General features: G+C 34.8%; 1 protein-coding gene across 15 annotated transcripts in view; it reads right to left on the reverse strand.

Moving 5' to 3' along the window:
• Window positions 1-15,664, reverse strand: part of CCDC91 (coiled-coil domain containing 91) — a 580,237-nt gene that overhangs the window by 447,535 nt on the left and 117,038 nt on the right. For 13 of the 15 annotated variants that reach the window (XM_072654437.1, XM_072654444.1, XM_072654435.1 and 10 more), the window contains one exon: window positions 12,745-12,823. The exons of the other annotated variants lie outside the window; for them this stretch is intronic. In XM_072654437.1, the coding sequence (XP_072510538.1) occupies window positions 12,745-12,823 (79 nt within the window). The remainder of the gene's footprint in view (window positions 1-12,744; window positions 12,824-15,664) is intronic. 15 annotated transcript variants of the gene reach the window in all.

Consider the following 15,664-nt stretch of genomic DNA (forward strand, 5'->3'; position numbering starts at 1 on the left):
CAAATTAATTACTATTCAAAAAGAACTACTGAGAAATCTAGAAAATAATTTAGTAAAACAACAAAATAGGTTTATCTAAGGCTACTCTTAATGACTATTATAAATAAAATGACCTAGAAAATGTTTTCAGATTCCTTTAAAATATAAAATCTACAATTTTTTCATTTAGATTTCACATTGATGAAAAAAAAAAAAAGAAACTAAGCAAAGCTGTTCTTTCTCATTTTTTTCCAAAACTTCACTAAACGTAGTTGTGTTTAAATCTTCACACTGCCCGGAATATAGTAAGTGCTTATTAAATGTTTAATGGCTTAATAAATACTTAATAAATGATATATATCATATATAATATAATGAATAATAAATTACTTAATAAATTTCAAATAATAACTTTCAAATAATAACTCTGATGTGTTCAAATAAAAAAACAGAGCTAAGAGGTGTTTTGATCTCAAGCAGAAACTATGCTAACACAGAAAAGAATGAGACACAAAATTTATTATGACATAATAGTTTATATTTGTACACACATTTTTTGCTACATATACTTGCAAATACATGGGAAACAAATGTCTTCTTTTCATAATCAAAAAAAGGAAAAAATAGGTTTAGACAAAATATTTATATCATATACCATAGTATATTCCAAATGGATACCTGACAAATATTAACGGTCACATGATTTTAAAAACTGAGAAAAATAGAATGAGGAAGAATTCTTAAACAAACAACTAGCAAGATTAGATCTTAAACAGATATTTTGATTATATGAAGTAGAAAATTCTTTGCATAAATCATGTCAGTGAAGTCAGAATAAGGAGAGAAGCTGTAGAGGAGAGGTGAAAGGCAGGGTGTTGGCATTTTGCATCAAATATCTCTGAATAAGGTCTGATATTCAAGATAAACTGATTATTTCACTGACAGACCAATGGTTAAGAAGTCAAATAATATAAGCAAACTGCTCTCAAAAGAAAATTTGAAAACCATTCATAACTATTTTTGTTGTTTCACATTTCAGTTCATATGCGACTTTCTTCACAAACCATCTTCATTTAGGGTTATGTTCACAAAGCTATTAGAGTGGTTTGCCATTTACTTCTCCAGCTCATTTTATAGATGAGGAACTGAGGCAAAATCAGGTATGTGACTTGCCCAGGATCACAATGCTAGTAAGTACCTAAGGCCAAGTCTGAACTCAGAAAGATGAGTCCTCCTTCAGGCCAATCACTATCTTCTCTGTCACCTAGACATCCTTATTAACAACTATATTATCCTATTAAAACATACATAAATATGTAAATATATATGAAATAATAAAAAATTGGAAGAGAAGCAGCTTACATATCTCTCACAGTAAGATGTATTTTTAACCAGTAAGGGTAAGGCAATTACAAAAGATAAAACAGATAATTTCAATTACATGAAACTGAAAAACTTCAGCATAAAGAAAATTAACTCATGTAACTTGCAAGGACTAAGTATGAGCTGTTCCTGAATTCCTGGAATAAAATAACACTCAATATCTTAAGAAAGCAGCAGTAGGATACAATAGGAAACAAAACTGGACCAAGCTAGGCCCTGACATTCGTTTGAGGAGTCCACAGAGCCTGGCCCTAACGCAAAAGTCCAAAATCAAGAAGCAAGGCTGGAAGAATGAGCAAATAATCAAAGAAATTCATTGTAAGGAGCTATTTTTGTCACAGGGACACTCAAGATACAAACCTATTGGAGAAAGACTAAAACATTTACAATCAAAGTCTCAAAGTAAAACACAGAATAAACAGAAATCCAACTCTTAGAATCAGAGGACAAAGTGGAAGTAGAAAGAATCCCCAGTCTCTCCTTGAAAGAAATCCCAAAATGAAAACTTCTAGGAACATTATAGACAAAATCCAGAACTCATGAATCAAAGAAAACATCTGCAAAAAGCAAAAAAGAGTGAAAGAACTGAGGTGCTAGAGTCATGATCACATAAGACTTTGCAGGTACCACTATAAAGCAGCAGAAAGCTTGAGTTATGAAATTACAAAAAAGAAAAGAATACAGGCTTGCAACAAAGAATTATATACCTAACAAAACTGACTATAATCCTACAAAAGGAAAATGGAATTTTAATGAAATAGAGGACTTCCAATTACTCATGATGAAAAGACCAGAGTTGTATGGAATCTTTACAATACAAGATGATTGGTTGATTGGTTGTTGTCATTCATTCTCAAAGAGGACCAAAATGACATCACGTTGCTAGAGTCAAGTGTCCAACTGTGGTTGATCAGACCAATACAAGCTCAGAATGCTCTACCATAGGTTGGGCACAAATAGTCTGTGTGAACATTTGGGGTGGGAACTCTAAATTCGCACATTCTGCATTTCCTTTGAGCTGTTTAATTTCTGCTTTGCTCACAGAGCACACAGCACCTTCTCTGATGTGGGCATGCCATGCTGAATGGCCCTGTGCCAATATCTGTGCCACGTCATACAATCAATTCCAAAGTTCTTAAGAGAGACCTTGAGAAAGTCTTTGTATCATTTCTTCTGACCACCATGTGAACACTTGCCCTGTGTTAGTTCTCCATAAAACAGTCTTTTGGGCAAGTATAAATTCTGCATTTGAACAGTGTGGCCAGCCCATCAGAATTGCACTATCTGAAGTAGTGTGTCAATTCTTGGCAGTTTAGTTCGAGTAAGAACTTCAGTGTCTGATATATCCTGCCAGGTGATTTTCAGAATCTTCTTAAGGCAATTCAGATGGAAGCAATTCAGTTTCCTGGCATGGCCCTGGCCTACTGTACAGATTTCACAGGCATATAACAATCACCTTCAGTTTGGTAATCAGTCTAATACCTCTTCTCTCCCATACTTTCCTTCAAGGGCCTCCCAAACAATGAGCTATCTCTGGCAATGCGTGCATCAACCTCATTATCAATGTGTACATCCCTGGAAAGTACACTACACCAAGGTAAGTAAACATAACCACAGCATTCAAAATTTCTCCATTTGCTATAACCAATGGCTCCATGTATGGCTGGTGTGGTGGCGCCTGATGGAGCACTTGGTGGTAACTGTTAGCCCAAAATTAGCACAAGCAGCAGAGAAATGATCCACACTTTGTTGCATCTCAGTTTCAAAGGCTGCACTGAGTGCACAATCATCCTATAGAACGACACAGGAGTCAAATGAAATATAAAATGGTAAATAAGAGCAAGCAATCATGTGACTAAATATCGATGAATTGTTCACATTCTAATAACTGAAGATGGTCAGAAATTATAGAAATCTATTTAGATAGGACCTAGGAGTGTTTCTTTAATAAACTAATGATTTTAAATAAAGAGACAATAAACAGAACATGCTGTGAGAATGGATAGGAGGTAGGAAGAATGATGGAAATTATCTCACATAAAAATGAGCAACCAGGATAACATCATACACAGTAACAGCAATAATGTATGATGATCAACTGTGAATGTCCTACTTATTCTCAGCAATAAGTGATCCAGGACAACTCTGAAGGAAAATGCTATCCATCCTCAGACAAAGAACTGATGGTGTATGAATACAGATTGAAGCATGTTTCTTTAAACTTTATTTTTCTTGTGGGTTTTTTCGTGTTTAGCAATATGGCTAATACGGAAATATGTTTAGTATGAATACACATGCATAATTTAAAACTGCTTGCCTTCTCAAAGAGGGGAGAGGTTAGGGAAGGAAGGAATTTGGAACTCAAATGTTTTTAAAATACAAAAACAGTTTTCACGTGTAATTGCAAAAATTTTTTTTAAAAATGAACTCATACACAATTTGGGTGTGCAAATAGAAGACTATACAAAAAAGGAAGATGGAGAAGAGTAGCAAAGTGACATTTCAACCTCACTTTCATCTAAACTGATCAAAAGAAGACAGAACATTGTTAAGATAAACAACTTTGACAGCCTCAAAAACTCTAATCAACACGTTGCAAACCACAACTCCAGAAGATGATGAAAAATGCTACCTACTTCCTAAGAGAGACAGACTCAGGATGCAGAATGAGAAATATTTTTTACATGGCAATGTGAAAATACATATTTTCTAGCTGAATTATGCATATTTTTCACAATGGTTTTGCTTTTCTTTGGGGGAAGTGAGCAAACACTGGTTAAAGTGGTTAATTGAAAAATATACAAATAAAATTTTCATAAAATATAATTAAGCAAATCTTCCAGTAAAATGATCAAAATGAAGGATATCCAATATGCATTAAATTTATATTAGACATATGAAATATTTATAAACTCTAAGTATTTTATTTTATTTCAAAAGAATATAAAACGTATTTATATTTCATCTTATATTTCAAAGGAAATAAAACAGAATACTTAAGAGTTTATAGTGATTTGAGATTCTGTAGAAATATATAATTCATGCTTCAGGTTATCTGGAATGCATAAATCTTCCCAACGTGTACAAGAAATCATTCTGAAATTTAACTGTGTCAACAAAATCAATAAAACCAAGATTATAAAGAAAGCAAAAATCTGGGAAATGATTTTTACAGCAAGTGTCTGATAAAGGCCTCTGTTGTCAAGCATATTGACAACTGAGTCAAATTTATAATACAAGTCATTCTCCAACTGATGAATGGTCAAAGGATATGAACAGGAAATTTTCAGATAAAGTAATAAAAGCTCTCTATAGTCATAAGAAAAAAATGCTCTAAATCAACGTTGCTTAGAGAAATACAAATTAAAACAGCTCTGAAGTACTACCTCACAATTATCAGATTAGCAAAAACTGGTAGAAAAGGAAAATGACTGTTGGAGAATATATGGGAAAACTGGGACACTCATACACTGTTGGGGGAGTTGTGAACTGATCTAGTCATTCTAGAGAGCAATTTGGAAGTATGCCCAAAGGACAATCAAACTGTGCATACCCTTGGATCCAGCAATATCAATAGTGGGTCTGCATTCCAAAGAGGTCATTTAAAAAGGGAAAGGGATCACCTATATGTTCAAAAAGACTTACAGCAGCCCTTTTTCTAGTAGCAAATAACTGAAAATTGAGGGGGTCCCCATCAATTGGGGAATGGCTGAACAAGTTGTGGCATATGAATATAATGGAATACTATCATGCTGGAAGAAATGATCAGAAGGCAGATTTCAGAAAATCCTGGAAAGCTGATATGAACTGATGCAAAGTGAAGTGAGCAGAACCAGGAGAACATCATATATAGAAACAGCAATACTGTGCCATAATCAACTATGATGGACTTAGCTCTTCTCAGTCATACAACAATTCATGACAGTTCCATAAGACTCAGAATGGAAAATGCTATCCATATCCCAAAAAAAGAACTGACGGAGTCTGAATGCAGATTGAAGGATATCATTTCCACTTTATTTTTTGTAGCTTTTTTTTTTCATTTTGTTCTGTTTCTTCTTTCACAACATGACTAATATGGAAATATATTTTACATGATACATATAACCTATATCAAATTGCTTACTATCTTAGAGAGGAGGGAGAGGAGTAAGGAAGGGAGAAAATTTGGAACTCAAAGTTTGATTTAAACAATGAATGTTAAAATTTGTCTCTACATATAGTTGAAAAACAAATACTATTTAAAGAAAAAATTATCTGACAAACTTTTATTCAGTTTTTAAGAAACAATTAGTAAAAGAAAAACTATTGATTTTAACACTTATCAATAACCAAACTGATTAATAATACTAATTATAATATTTAAATGTCTGCATCATCAAAATTATCTTCAGATTCCATATTAATTTACTACTTTATATGTTAAAATTAACATAGTAGGCATCTCATTTTTTGCATATCATCCCACCCAACTGAACTATTGCCAAATTAAAGTTCTAAAATGGGATTTAAAATTAAAGATTACTTATTACTATAGGCTAGTTTGATTTTCTGTGTAATTAGGTAGTAGTACTTACTACCTTCTTTACAATCTAACTGTTTATCTAGATGAGTCACACAAAATGAAATATAGTTCTTTATATGTATCAACAATATCACCTCACCTCTACCCTGCTAGGAATTATAGCAGAAGGTCTATCCACTCACCTTCAACCCTGAGAAAGGTTTAAGTTGGACAGAATCTGAAACTTCTACTCTGCTTAGTCTATTGTCTGTACCTGTTCTGAGTCATTTCTATTCTAAAAGCCACCAGGAAAACCAACAGTTTAGAATCTGATTTTCTAAGACTCAGTGATCCTTCTCTGGCCTGAAGGAATAACTTCAATTCTCCTTAACATTGATTTTATTACCATGAAGTCACTGAATGTTATATGTTAAAAACAACAACAACAACAAAATCCCACCACTATATAGCAGGAATTATCTATGAAGATACCTCCTCTCCCTCAGCAGTTCCCATTAACCTATTAAGACTGCCAGGCAGTCATACATGAAGTTTAGAATCATATATTGCCTACCATGCACCAGGTACCATACTAGGTACTGAGGACACAGAAATAAAAACAAAATGGCCCTGTCCTCAAAGATCTTAAGTTTTGTTTAATGTAATATCAAATAATTCAATTAATTTAATATAACTGATACAGAGCAGTCTATTAGCTGAGAGACAGAATTACCAGGACATATCTACGCTCACATTTATTTCTACTGCTTTAATAAAACTGCCTATGGTAAGATGAGACTCACCAAGATATATGACTGATCCTTGTCAGAAACCAATTTTGAGTAAGAATCTAGAAATCCAATCCAGACCTGGGAAAACCCAACTAAGGGTCTGTGATTTCATTAGCAAAAGGAAATCAGAAATAGGAATACCATTTATCAATGGCATAGCAACCCACCTATGACTTCAAAGACAAATCCCAAGGAGACTCTAGGGACTTGGACCCAGAGTCCTAGAGCTAGTAACTGTAAGAGGTAGAATTTGAACCCAAGACCAGAATTCTAAATACTATACTATTTTGCCTATATAGGATGGCACAGAAGGAATATACTGAATGGCCTGATACATCACATTTACATAATATTTCTTATTTACTGACTTAGTTGATTCCCACAACAGCAGAGGAAGTAGTAGATATTATTCTCTGTCTCATATGAGAAAACAGAGGTTCTGAGAGGCAAGATGAGTTACCTAAAGAAATAGAACTAGCAAGTGGCTGTAAGTTCAAGAACACATAATCAAGAGTCATCCTAGTATTCTTTTTTTTTTTTGTACTGTTTTTATACAAACAGTTGGCTCTACTTTAGATTTATCTTATATAAGAAAATCCAGGGAAGCTGGGCAAAAACTTCACATCTACTTAACAAAGTCAGAGCTCTTATTCATATATTACTCATACCAAGTCACATTCAAGGTATAAACTATAACACTGGAAAAATTATTGGTTTTCCCAAATTCACCCCAAACTATACACAAATGTTGTTCAACTAGAAACTATATAAACTAGGAGGCAGTTAGGTGGCACTGTGGATACAGCACTAAATCTGCAATCAGGAATACCTGAATTTATCTCCAGCCGCAGATACTAGCTAGTTGTGTTACCTTCAGTAATTCACTTTGTGCCATTTGCCTCAGTTTCCTCAACTGTAAAATGGGGATAACAATGGGATGTATTTCCCAGTAGAGTTGTGTGGATCAAGTGAAATAATATCTGTAAAATGTTTAGCACGCAGCCTGACACAGGATCAAGTGAAATAATATCTGTAAAATGTTTAGCACGCAGCCTGACACATAGCAGGAGCTATATAAATGCTAGCTGTTTGTCATTATTATCACTGTTACTGAACTAGCCTTTTATGATCTTTATTTCAAAACTATTAGATTCCAAGTAACTTTAATTTATCTTTTCATTGCCAATTACTGAATAAAATTTTATTGCATTAAAATCTAAAAAGGGTGCATCTACCATTTCTGCATTTGGCAGTAAGGTTTTTATGTCCTAATACATGGTTAATTTTTATGTATGTACTGTCATGTATTGCTGAGAAAAAAGGATATTCCTTTCTATTCCATTCAAATTTTCTCCAGAGATCTATCATATCTAATTTTTTCCAAAATGTTATTCACCTCCTTAACATCTTTCTTGTTTGTTTCAGTTAGATTTATGGAGTTCTGACAGGGGAAAGTTGAACTCCCCTCTAGTACAGTTCTACTGTCTATTTCCTCCTGTACCTCATTCAAATTCTCCTTCAAAAATTTATTACTATTTGGTGCATATATGTTTAGTATTGATATTACTTCATTGTCTCTGGTACCTTTCAGCATGAGGTACCTTCTTCATGTCTTTTATTTTATTTTTGCTTTTGCTTTGAAAGACAAGAAAACTCTCACATTCTTCCTATAAGAACGAGGGCTTTTCTTTTCAGAAATAGGGAGGGGAGATTGTAACTTGGGGATGGGAGGGGAGATGTCATTGGTCTGTTGTGTTTTTTTACGCTTCTTCCTGGGCTTTAGATCTATAAGAAAATTTTTGAATATAAAAAAAATATTTTTTTAAATTATTATCCTAGGTGGAAATAGGCAGAAGAGCAGACAACATAACAGAGAAAAGCTGCTTTCTTTTCTCTTTTATTAGTATTAAAAGAATCAACTTTATATGCTTAGGATTTCCATCTTGTCTAACAGAATTTAGTCTGGAGGTGATTAGACTATTATACTAATCAGACTGTTCATATCATTCTTATATAAACATTTTCCAGACTCTAGAGTGAGAAACAGACTTCTCCATCAGACAGAGGAAATCAAATCATGTTTTCATATATTGAAAACTTTTTGGCTATATATAAACCTATTGTACCTTACTTTTCATAGTGACCTTTAGAAATTTTCTTTTCCTTCCATTTTTAGAATTCATTGCTAAAACCCAGCAAAAAGAATGTCTGCTATAAAACTAAACGGTTTTTTGAGACAAGTGAACTTCAACTGCTAGAAGACTTGGAGGTAGATGTTTTAATTTTAATCTTATATTTATTCAGTTTTAAAGATTTACATATACATATGCATACATACACATATTATATGAAGAGAGAGAGAGAGAGACAGAGAGAGAGACAGAGAGAGAGAGAGAGAGAGAGAGAGAGAGAGAGAGAGAGAGACAGAGAGAGAGAGAGAGATGGAAGTGAAGTTAGGACTTTATATTTTAAGTTCCATGGAAAAGGATCAATGACTTGTCCATTCTGGTCTATTTCTTTTGTTTCTAGTATAATGCTGTGAATGGTATAGGTTAAAGTGAAAAAAAAGAAAAAAGAAAAAACAAATTACTCCAAGAGGTAGAAAGTTCCCCCTCACTGGAGATCTTCAAGCAAAGGATGGATCACCACTTCTTAAGTGGTTTGTAGAGGTGATTCTTGCACAGGTTTGGATTTGACTATATGATCTATGAAATCCCATCCAACTAAGAGAATCTGAGATACTCAGAATAAAAACATTAAAGAAGAAGAGAGAAAGGAATCTAAGGCAATACTGAAAGGCATATCATCCAGAATGTGTGAACTGATATTTCTGCTCTCCTCCACAGTGGACAGATCACAGCTGAAGGATTATGCCTAGTTCTAAGCGGCACTTTTCATCTAGCATGGATAATAACAAGCTGGAGTTTGTCTAGAAGGTAAACAGGATGATAAGTGGATGTGTAGGATGTTAAAGATAGTCACTCACAATTAGATCATTTATTCATGGATATTCATTGATCTCTTTCACTTCAATGATTCAATGATATAAGGGACTATTTATTCTATCCCTTGTAGGGTTACTTTGAGAAATGAAATTTTTAAAATATCTGAAGTTATCATTATTACTAGCATGTTCCCAAATGTCACTAAAGTCCTATGACAATGTCCCATTGTTGAAGAGAGGTAAATGAAATCTTTGAAAACTCTGCTCAAGATCAAACACCAAAACATCAAATATAAGATGAATAACAAAATACTAAACATATTTCTCATCCAACTAGTAGGCTACTTATGTCAAAGGAGCTTCATCACTAGAATATTGACTACTAGGTGATAAATCTGGTTTTGTCCCTTATGAAATTTATGTAACTGTGTATTAAAGCATGGAGGGATTTTGATTTGTCTGGTGGGTGTAGTACACACATTATTGAAATCATAGATCATGGGGTGTGGTGCCAAGACAATGGAATAAAGTGATCACTCTTTTTTGCCAAGTTCTCCCAACACATCCCTCTAAACAACTTTAAAAATATTTGTCACACTAAATTCTGAGCAGGATAACCAACAAAAAGTCACAGTGAATCATTTTTCCAACCCAGGAAAGTTTAGGAGAACAGAAAGACAGGTCTGTTGACACTGGAGTGGCAGCTGGCTAGGAATGTGGCACAGTGGAAGTGGTACCAGGTGTGGGCCTTGAAGGTTGCAAAAGCAGCAACAGTGGCAAAAGTGGCAGAAGCAGCAATGGTAGCAGCAGTGGTGATACCACCATGTATGCGTAATGCAAAGGTACAATAAAGGGACTGAAAGGTCAAACAGAGATTCTGGTGCTAGCACTAGGGACAGGATCAGGTCATAGTTACAAGCCAGAAAGCAGTGGTTGTAGTCAAAAGAGAGCAGAGGTCTTACCTGGGTAAAGAAAAGAGGATATACAAGGAGGGCAGTGACTAGGCCACATCTATGAATAGTGATAGAGTTCATTTTCCACACAAGAGACAGATCCACAGAGGCAGAATGGATAATTTTGATTCCATAAAATTTTTTAAAAAGCTATATAAGCAAAACCATTGCAGTGAAAATTAGAAGAAAAGCAGGAAACTGGAGGTGAGGTGGGAAACTGGAGCATGTTTCTCTGATAAAAATTTCATTTTTTCAAATATATAAAGAGCTGAGACAAATTTATAAAAATAGAGCCACTCTGCCACTGATAAATGTTCACAGGATCTAATAGGTAGTTTTCAGAAGAAGAAATCAAATTTCAAATCTTTAATCATTGTAGCATAGTAAATGGTTCTAGAGACTTAAAGTCAGGGTGATTTGGGTTCAAATTCCACCTCTGATACTTGTTAGTTCTGTGATTGTCATTAAGTCACCTTCTTTCATTGTTCTCCACATCATAAAAAATGGCAATAATAATATTATCTACCTCAACTGGTTGTTGTCAGCATTAAGTGAGAAAACATGAGTAAAATGCTTCACACCCCTTAAAGCCCTCTATAAATATAAGCTCTTTTTTTATTCTTTCTCTTTTTTACATCTTAATCAGCCACAAAATCCAACTGATTCTTTCTTCAAAATTTTCTCTTAACATTCTCACTCCTTTTCATTTTCAAGTACAGCTTTACAAGTTTAATTCCCTAATTAAAAAACCTTTAATGGTTCTTTCTTGTCTACCAAATAATGTAGAAACTAGTAAGCTTAGCATTCAAGACTCCATATAAAACAGCTTCAATATGCTTTTCCAGCTTTCTTGCTCAATTGTTCTCCTTCTGTCAATCTTTTTTACCATTCTTGTTAAGTCATTCAGTTAAATCTGACTCTCCATGACCACTTTTGGAGTTGTTTTGTCAAAGATACTGGAGTGGTTTGCCAATTCCTTCTCTAATTCATTTTACAGATAAGAAATTGAGGCAAGCAGAGTTAAGTGACTTGCCCACAGTCACAGTACTCCTGACTCCAGGGTCAACATTCTATTCTTTCTGCTACCTAGCTGCCTACTCAACATTATGAGCATATTAAACACATGATCTCTCCAAACTCTGGAGAACTTGTTTTACTCTTCCTAGGTGGTTCTCCTTCTCCAATATCTGCCTTTTAAAATGCATTAAAATTCATTGTCCACCTCAAATGCCACTTCTGTTAGGAAACCCTGATCAATCATGATCTCTCCAGTTGCAAGTGATCTTCTCCTCCACAGTGTTCACATTATTCTTATGACACTAACCACATGATGCTTTATACCATACTTAAGATGCATTTATTCTCTTGTTTTGAGGGTACAGATGTTATTTGCTACATTCCCCAAATCAATCACAGTATCTTGAACACAGGTATTCAATAAATATTTGTTGAATAAATAGGCCTTAATATTTATAAGATGTTTTAAGTATTTTAAGCAAAGACGCTTGGAAAGAAAATCTCTGCATTCAATTTCTCCCTTTTAGCTGACTTGGATGGCTGAACAAAAGTGTCTTAAAATACTATGTAAAGATTATCAATAACCAATAACAATTTATTAATATCAATAATAGCACCCACTATTCATCTACTAAGTACAAAGCAGTATGTATATGAAAGCTAGTTGCCATTCCTTAGATCTTTCAACTAGTCCATCTTACTGGAATTAATTTTTATATATGATTTTTAACAAGTACATTTTCATCTTCATTATCAATTCTAATTTTTAATATTTTTAATGGTCTTTCTCTAAATTCATAATAAATATACTTCATGTTTTTTTATGTTGACAATGGAGAATCTCTTTTATTCTGAGGAACAGAGAGATTCTCTTACCATTAAAGTGAATAAACAGTGAAAAATTATTTGGTACATTTGCTTTCTAAAACTCAGGCCATTTATAGAATGTGAATAGAACTCAAGATGCATTTAATGTTTACTTTACCATCTTCAGAATCAATCTGCAAGCAACACTGCACATTAGTTACATAAGAAATAAGTTAAAGAATGGATTCAACATCCTATTTCCAACCCAGAGAATAAGTGCCTCAATAAGGTACAGAAAAAACTAAAAAAAATAATAAGAATATATGTGAAAATGTAAGACAGTTGCCAATCATTAAAAATCAATACCTGTTGGAAATGCTGCCCATGGAATAGCAGGAGAGGTAGTGTGGGTTTCACCACTTCCAGTCTCAAAGGTCTCTGCTGCCTAAAACAGAAAATGAGGATTATTATGGAAGTTTTTAAGAGAAATTTCCACTTAAGGCACAACAAAGAAACAAAAGATCTCACTTCAGCATGCAAATTTTACCCTAATTCTCTACCACTCTCTCAAATTCTTAAGGATATTTTTAAGACCATTTACTGACAGATTCTATCTGCCCTTAGCACTCCCTGCCACTGAATTTTTCAGCTTTAAAACCCTGAATTAGCTTTTCAGCTAGATAGAGTTGATATTTGAACCAAAATGCCCCATGTAACTATAACTACAAATCATTCATGAAAGAAAAGAATATATTCTTCTCTCCAATATCCAAAAACCAAAAAACTATCTATGAGAATTTTTTATTGGTTCCAGACTACATGGAGAACAATTTAAAGAGATGGATCCTATTCATTCATTGCAAAGACATGATATCTGTGTTGATATCTTATATCATGATATCTGAACGTGCTGAGAATTCCAACAACCAACAATAATCAGCAAACCCTTTCTCTCAAGAGTTTAACACCATAAGACAGGTCACTTCTAAATAAGGAACAACAAAAGGAACCAAGATTTCAATCAATCAATAAAGATTTATTGGGCACCTACTATCTGCCAAGCACTATGCTAAGTTCTGGAGATAGAAAAAAAGGCAAAAGATAGTCCCTAGCCTCAACGAGCTCATAATCTAATGAAATAGACAATACACAAACAAATATATACAATCTATATACAAGATAAATAGGAAACAATTAACAAAGGGAAGGCACTAGAATTAAGAGGAGTTGGGAAGGCTTCCTGTAGAAAATGAGATTTTGTTGGGCCTTAAAGAAACCCAATGAAGTCAGCTGGTAGACTTGAGAAAGAGCAGAATTTCAGGCAGGGGGGTCAGTCAGAGAAAATGCCCAGAGCTAAGAGATGGAGTGTCTTCTTCTTAGAATAGAAAGATCAATGACACTGATTAAAGAATATGTTGTGGAGAGTAAAACAACCAGACTGGACAGGTAGAAGGGGACTAGGTTATGAAACATTTTGAATACCAAACAGAGGACTTTGTATTTGATTTTGGAAGCTATAGTCTAGGGTTTAATGAGTAGAGGTTGACATGGTCAGACATGAGATTCAGGAAAATCACTTTGTGGCGGAATGATGGATGGACAGGAATGAAGAGAGACCTGAGGCATCCACCAGAAGACTATTGCAATAGTCTAGGCATGAGGTGATGAAGGCCTACACCAAAATGGTAGCAGTGTCAGGGGAGAGAAGGGGGTATAATTAAGAGGTCTTTGCAATAGATTGGATTGTGGGTGGTGATAGGGGGAGCAGTAAAAGATAGGGAGGAGTTGAGGATGAAATCTACTTTTTGAGTCCGAGGGACTGGGAGGAAGTTAGAGACCTCAACAGTAATAGGAAAAGTGGAGATTGGGGTTAGGGGAGCCATGCAGTTTAAGATGTGTGAAAGGCAGTTTGAGGTATGAGACTGAAAGTCAGCAAAAAGGATAGGACAAAATAGGTAGACAGGAGAATTATCATAATAGAGATTAATTAAATACATGGGAACTCATGAGATCTCCAAGTAGTAGTATACAGACAGAAGAAAAGAGGACCCACAACAGAGTCCTGTAAGATACCTACAGTTAAGAGAACATGATCTGGATAAGAATCCAGCAAAAGATACTGAGGAGCAGTCAGATAGGCAGGAAAACTGAGAAAGAGTGGTATTCCTAAAAACCAAGAGAAGAGAGTATCAAGAAAGAGTGATCAACAGTGTCAAAAACTGTAGAGGTCAATAAGAATGAGCACTGAGAAGGGCCATTGTATTTGGCAACTAAGGTAACTTTGGAGAGAGCAGTCTCAGTAGAATAAGGTCAAAGGCCAAACTCAAAAGGTTTAAGAAGAGAGGAAGAGGAGGAAAAAAAATCAAGTCACCTATCGCAGACAGCCTTTCCAAGGTATTTTACTACAAGGGGCAAAAGAGGTAAAGGACCATAGTAAGCTGGAATAAAAAGATCAAGTAAAGATTTTCACACAAATATTCTAGAAAAGTTCTAAAATAATATCAGAAGAGACAATGATAAAGAAATCTAAAGAGATATGGTTTTAAGTTTTCTCATCCATAGAATCAAACTTAAGAGCAGAAAGTGACTCAGAGGTCATCCAGTCCAAAACCTTCATTTTACTGATGAAAAAATTGAGATTTAAAGAGATAAATGTAGACTCTTCCAGGAGCCAAGATGGAGGAATAATCAGTAAATTGTCATAACTCTCTCATATTCACCTCCAAAAACAAATCTTGGAATAGAAAAGCCAGCACAGGATGAAACAATCTTTTACCTCCAAGAAACTTGGAAGACAGAGGAGGTCTGTCTCACTTGGACAAAAGGAGAGCACAATCCAGGACAGGAAGTGTCCCAGCAAGAAAGTAGAAAGCCCAACCTTAGCAAACAAGCAGGAGATTTTTGAGCCCCAGGGTAGTGTAGCAGAAAAACACCAACAAGGCCCATCACATGACTACCATAGCCAGGGGAACTTGCAGATTCCAGTTCCTAAGAACAACCATGTACTTCAGGATAACTCAGGGCAAACAAGCAGATTCTAGTGGTTTGATCTCTATATGTTTCACCACAGCCCTGGGGAATCAGGCAGCCTCCAGAAGCCAAACCTTCATATGCTTCAGCTAGCTTAATGAAAACAGGCAACTTTGATCAGCTAGACTTTCACGTGTGCTGGGGAAATGCAGAAACACCTGACTCAGCACATACCAGCACTAGGATCCTGGCTCAGCAAAAGGCATGCTTCCAGACACCTAGAGACTCCAACAGCACCAAAAATCCTCCACCCTAT

This window comes from Notamacropus eugenii, chromosome 3 (genome assembly GCF_028372415.1).
Source record: "Notamacropus eugenii isolate mMacEug1 chromosome 3, mMacEug1.pri_v2, whole genome shotgun sequence".
NCBI lineage: Eukaryota > Metazoa > Chordata > Mammalia > Diprotodontia > Macropodidae > Notamacropus > Notamacropus eugenii.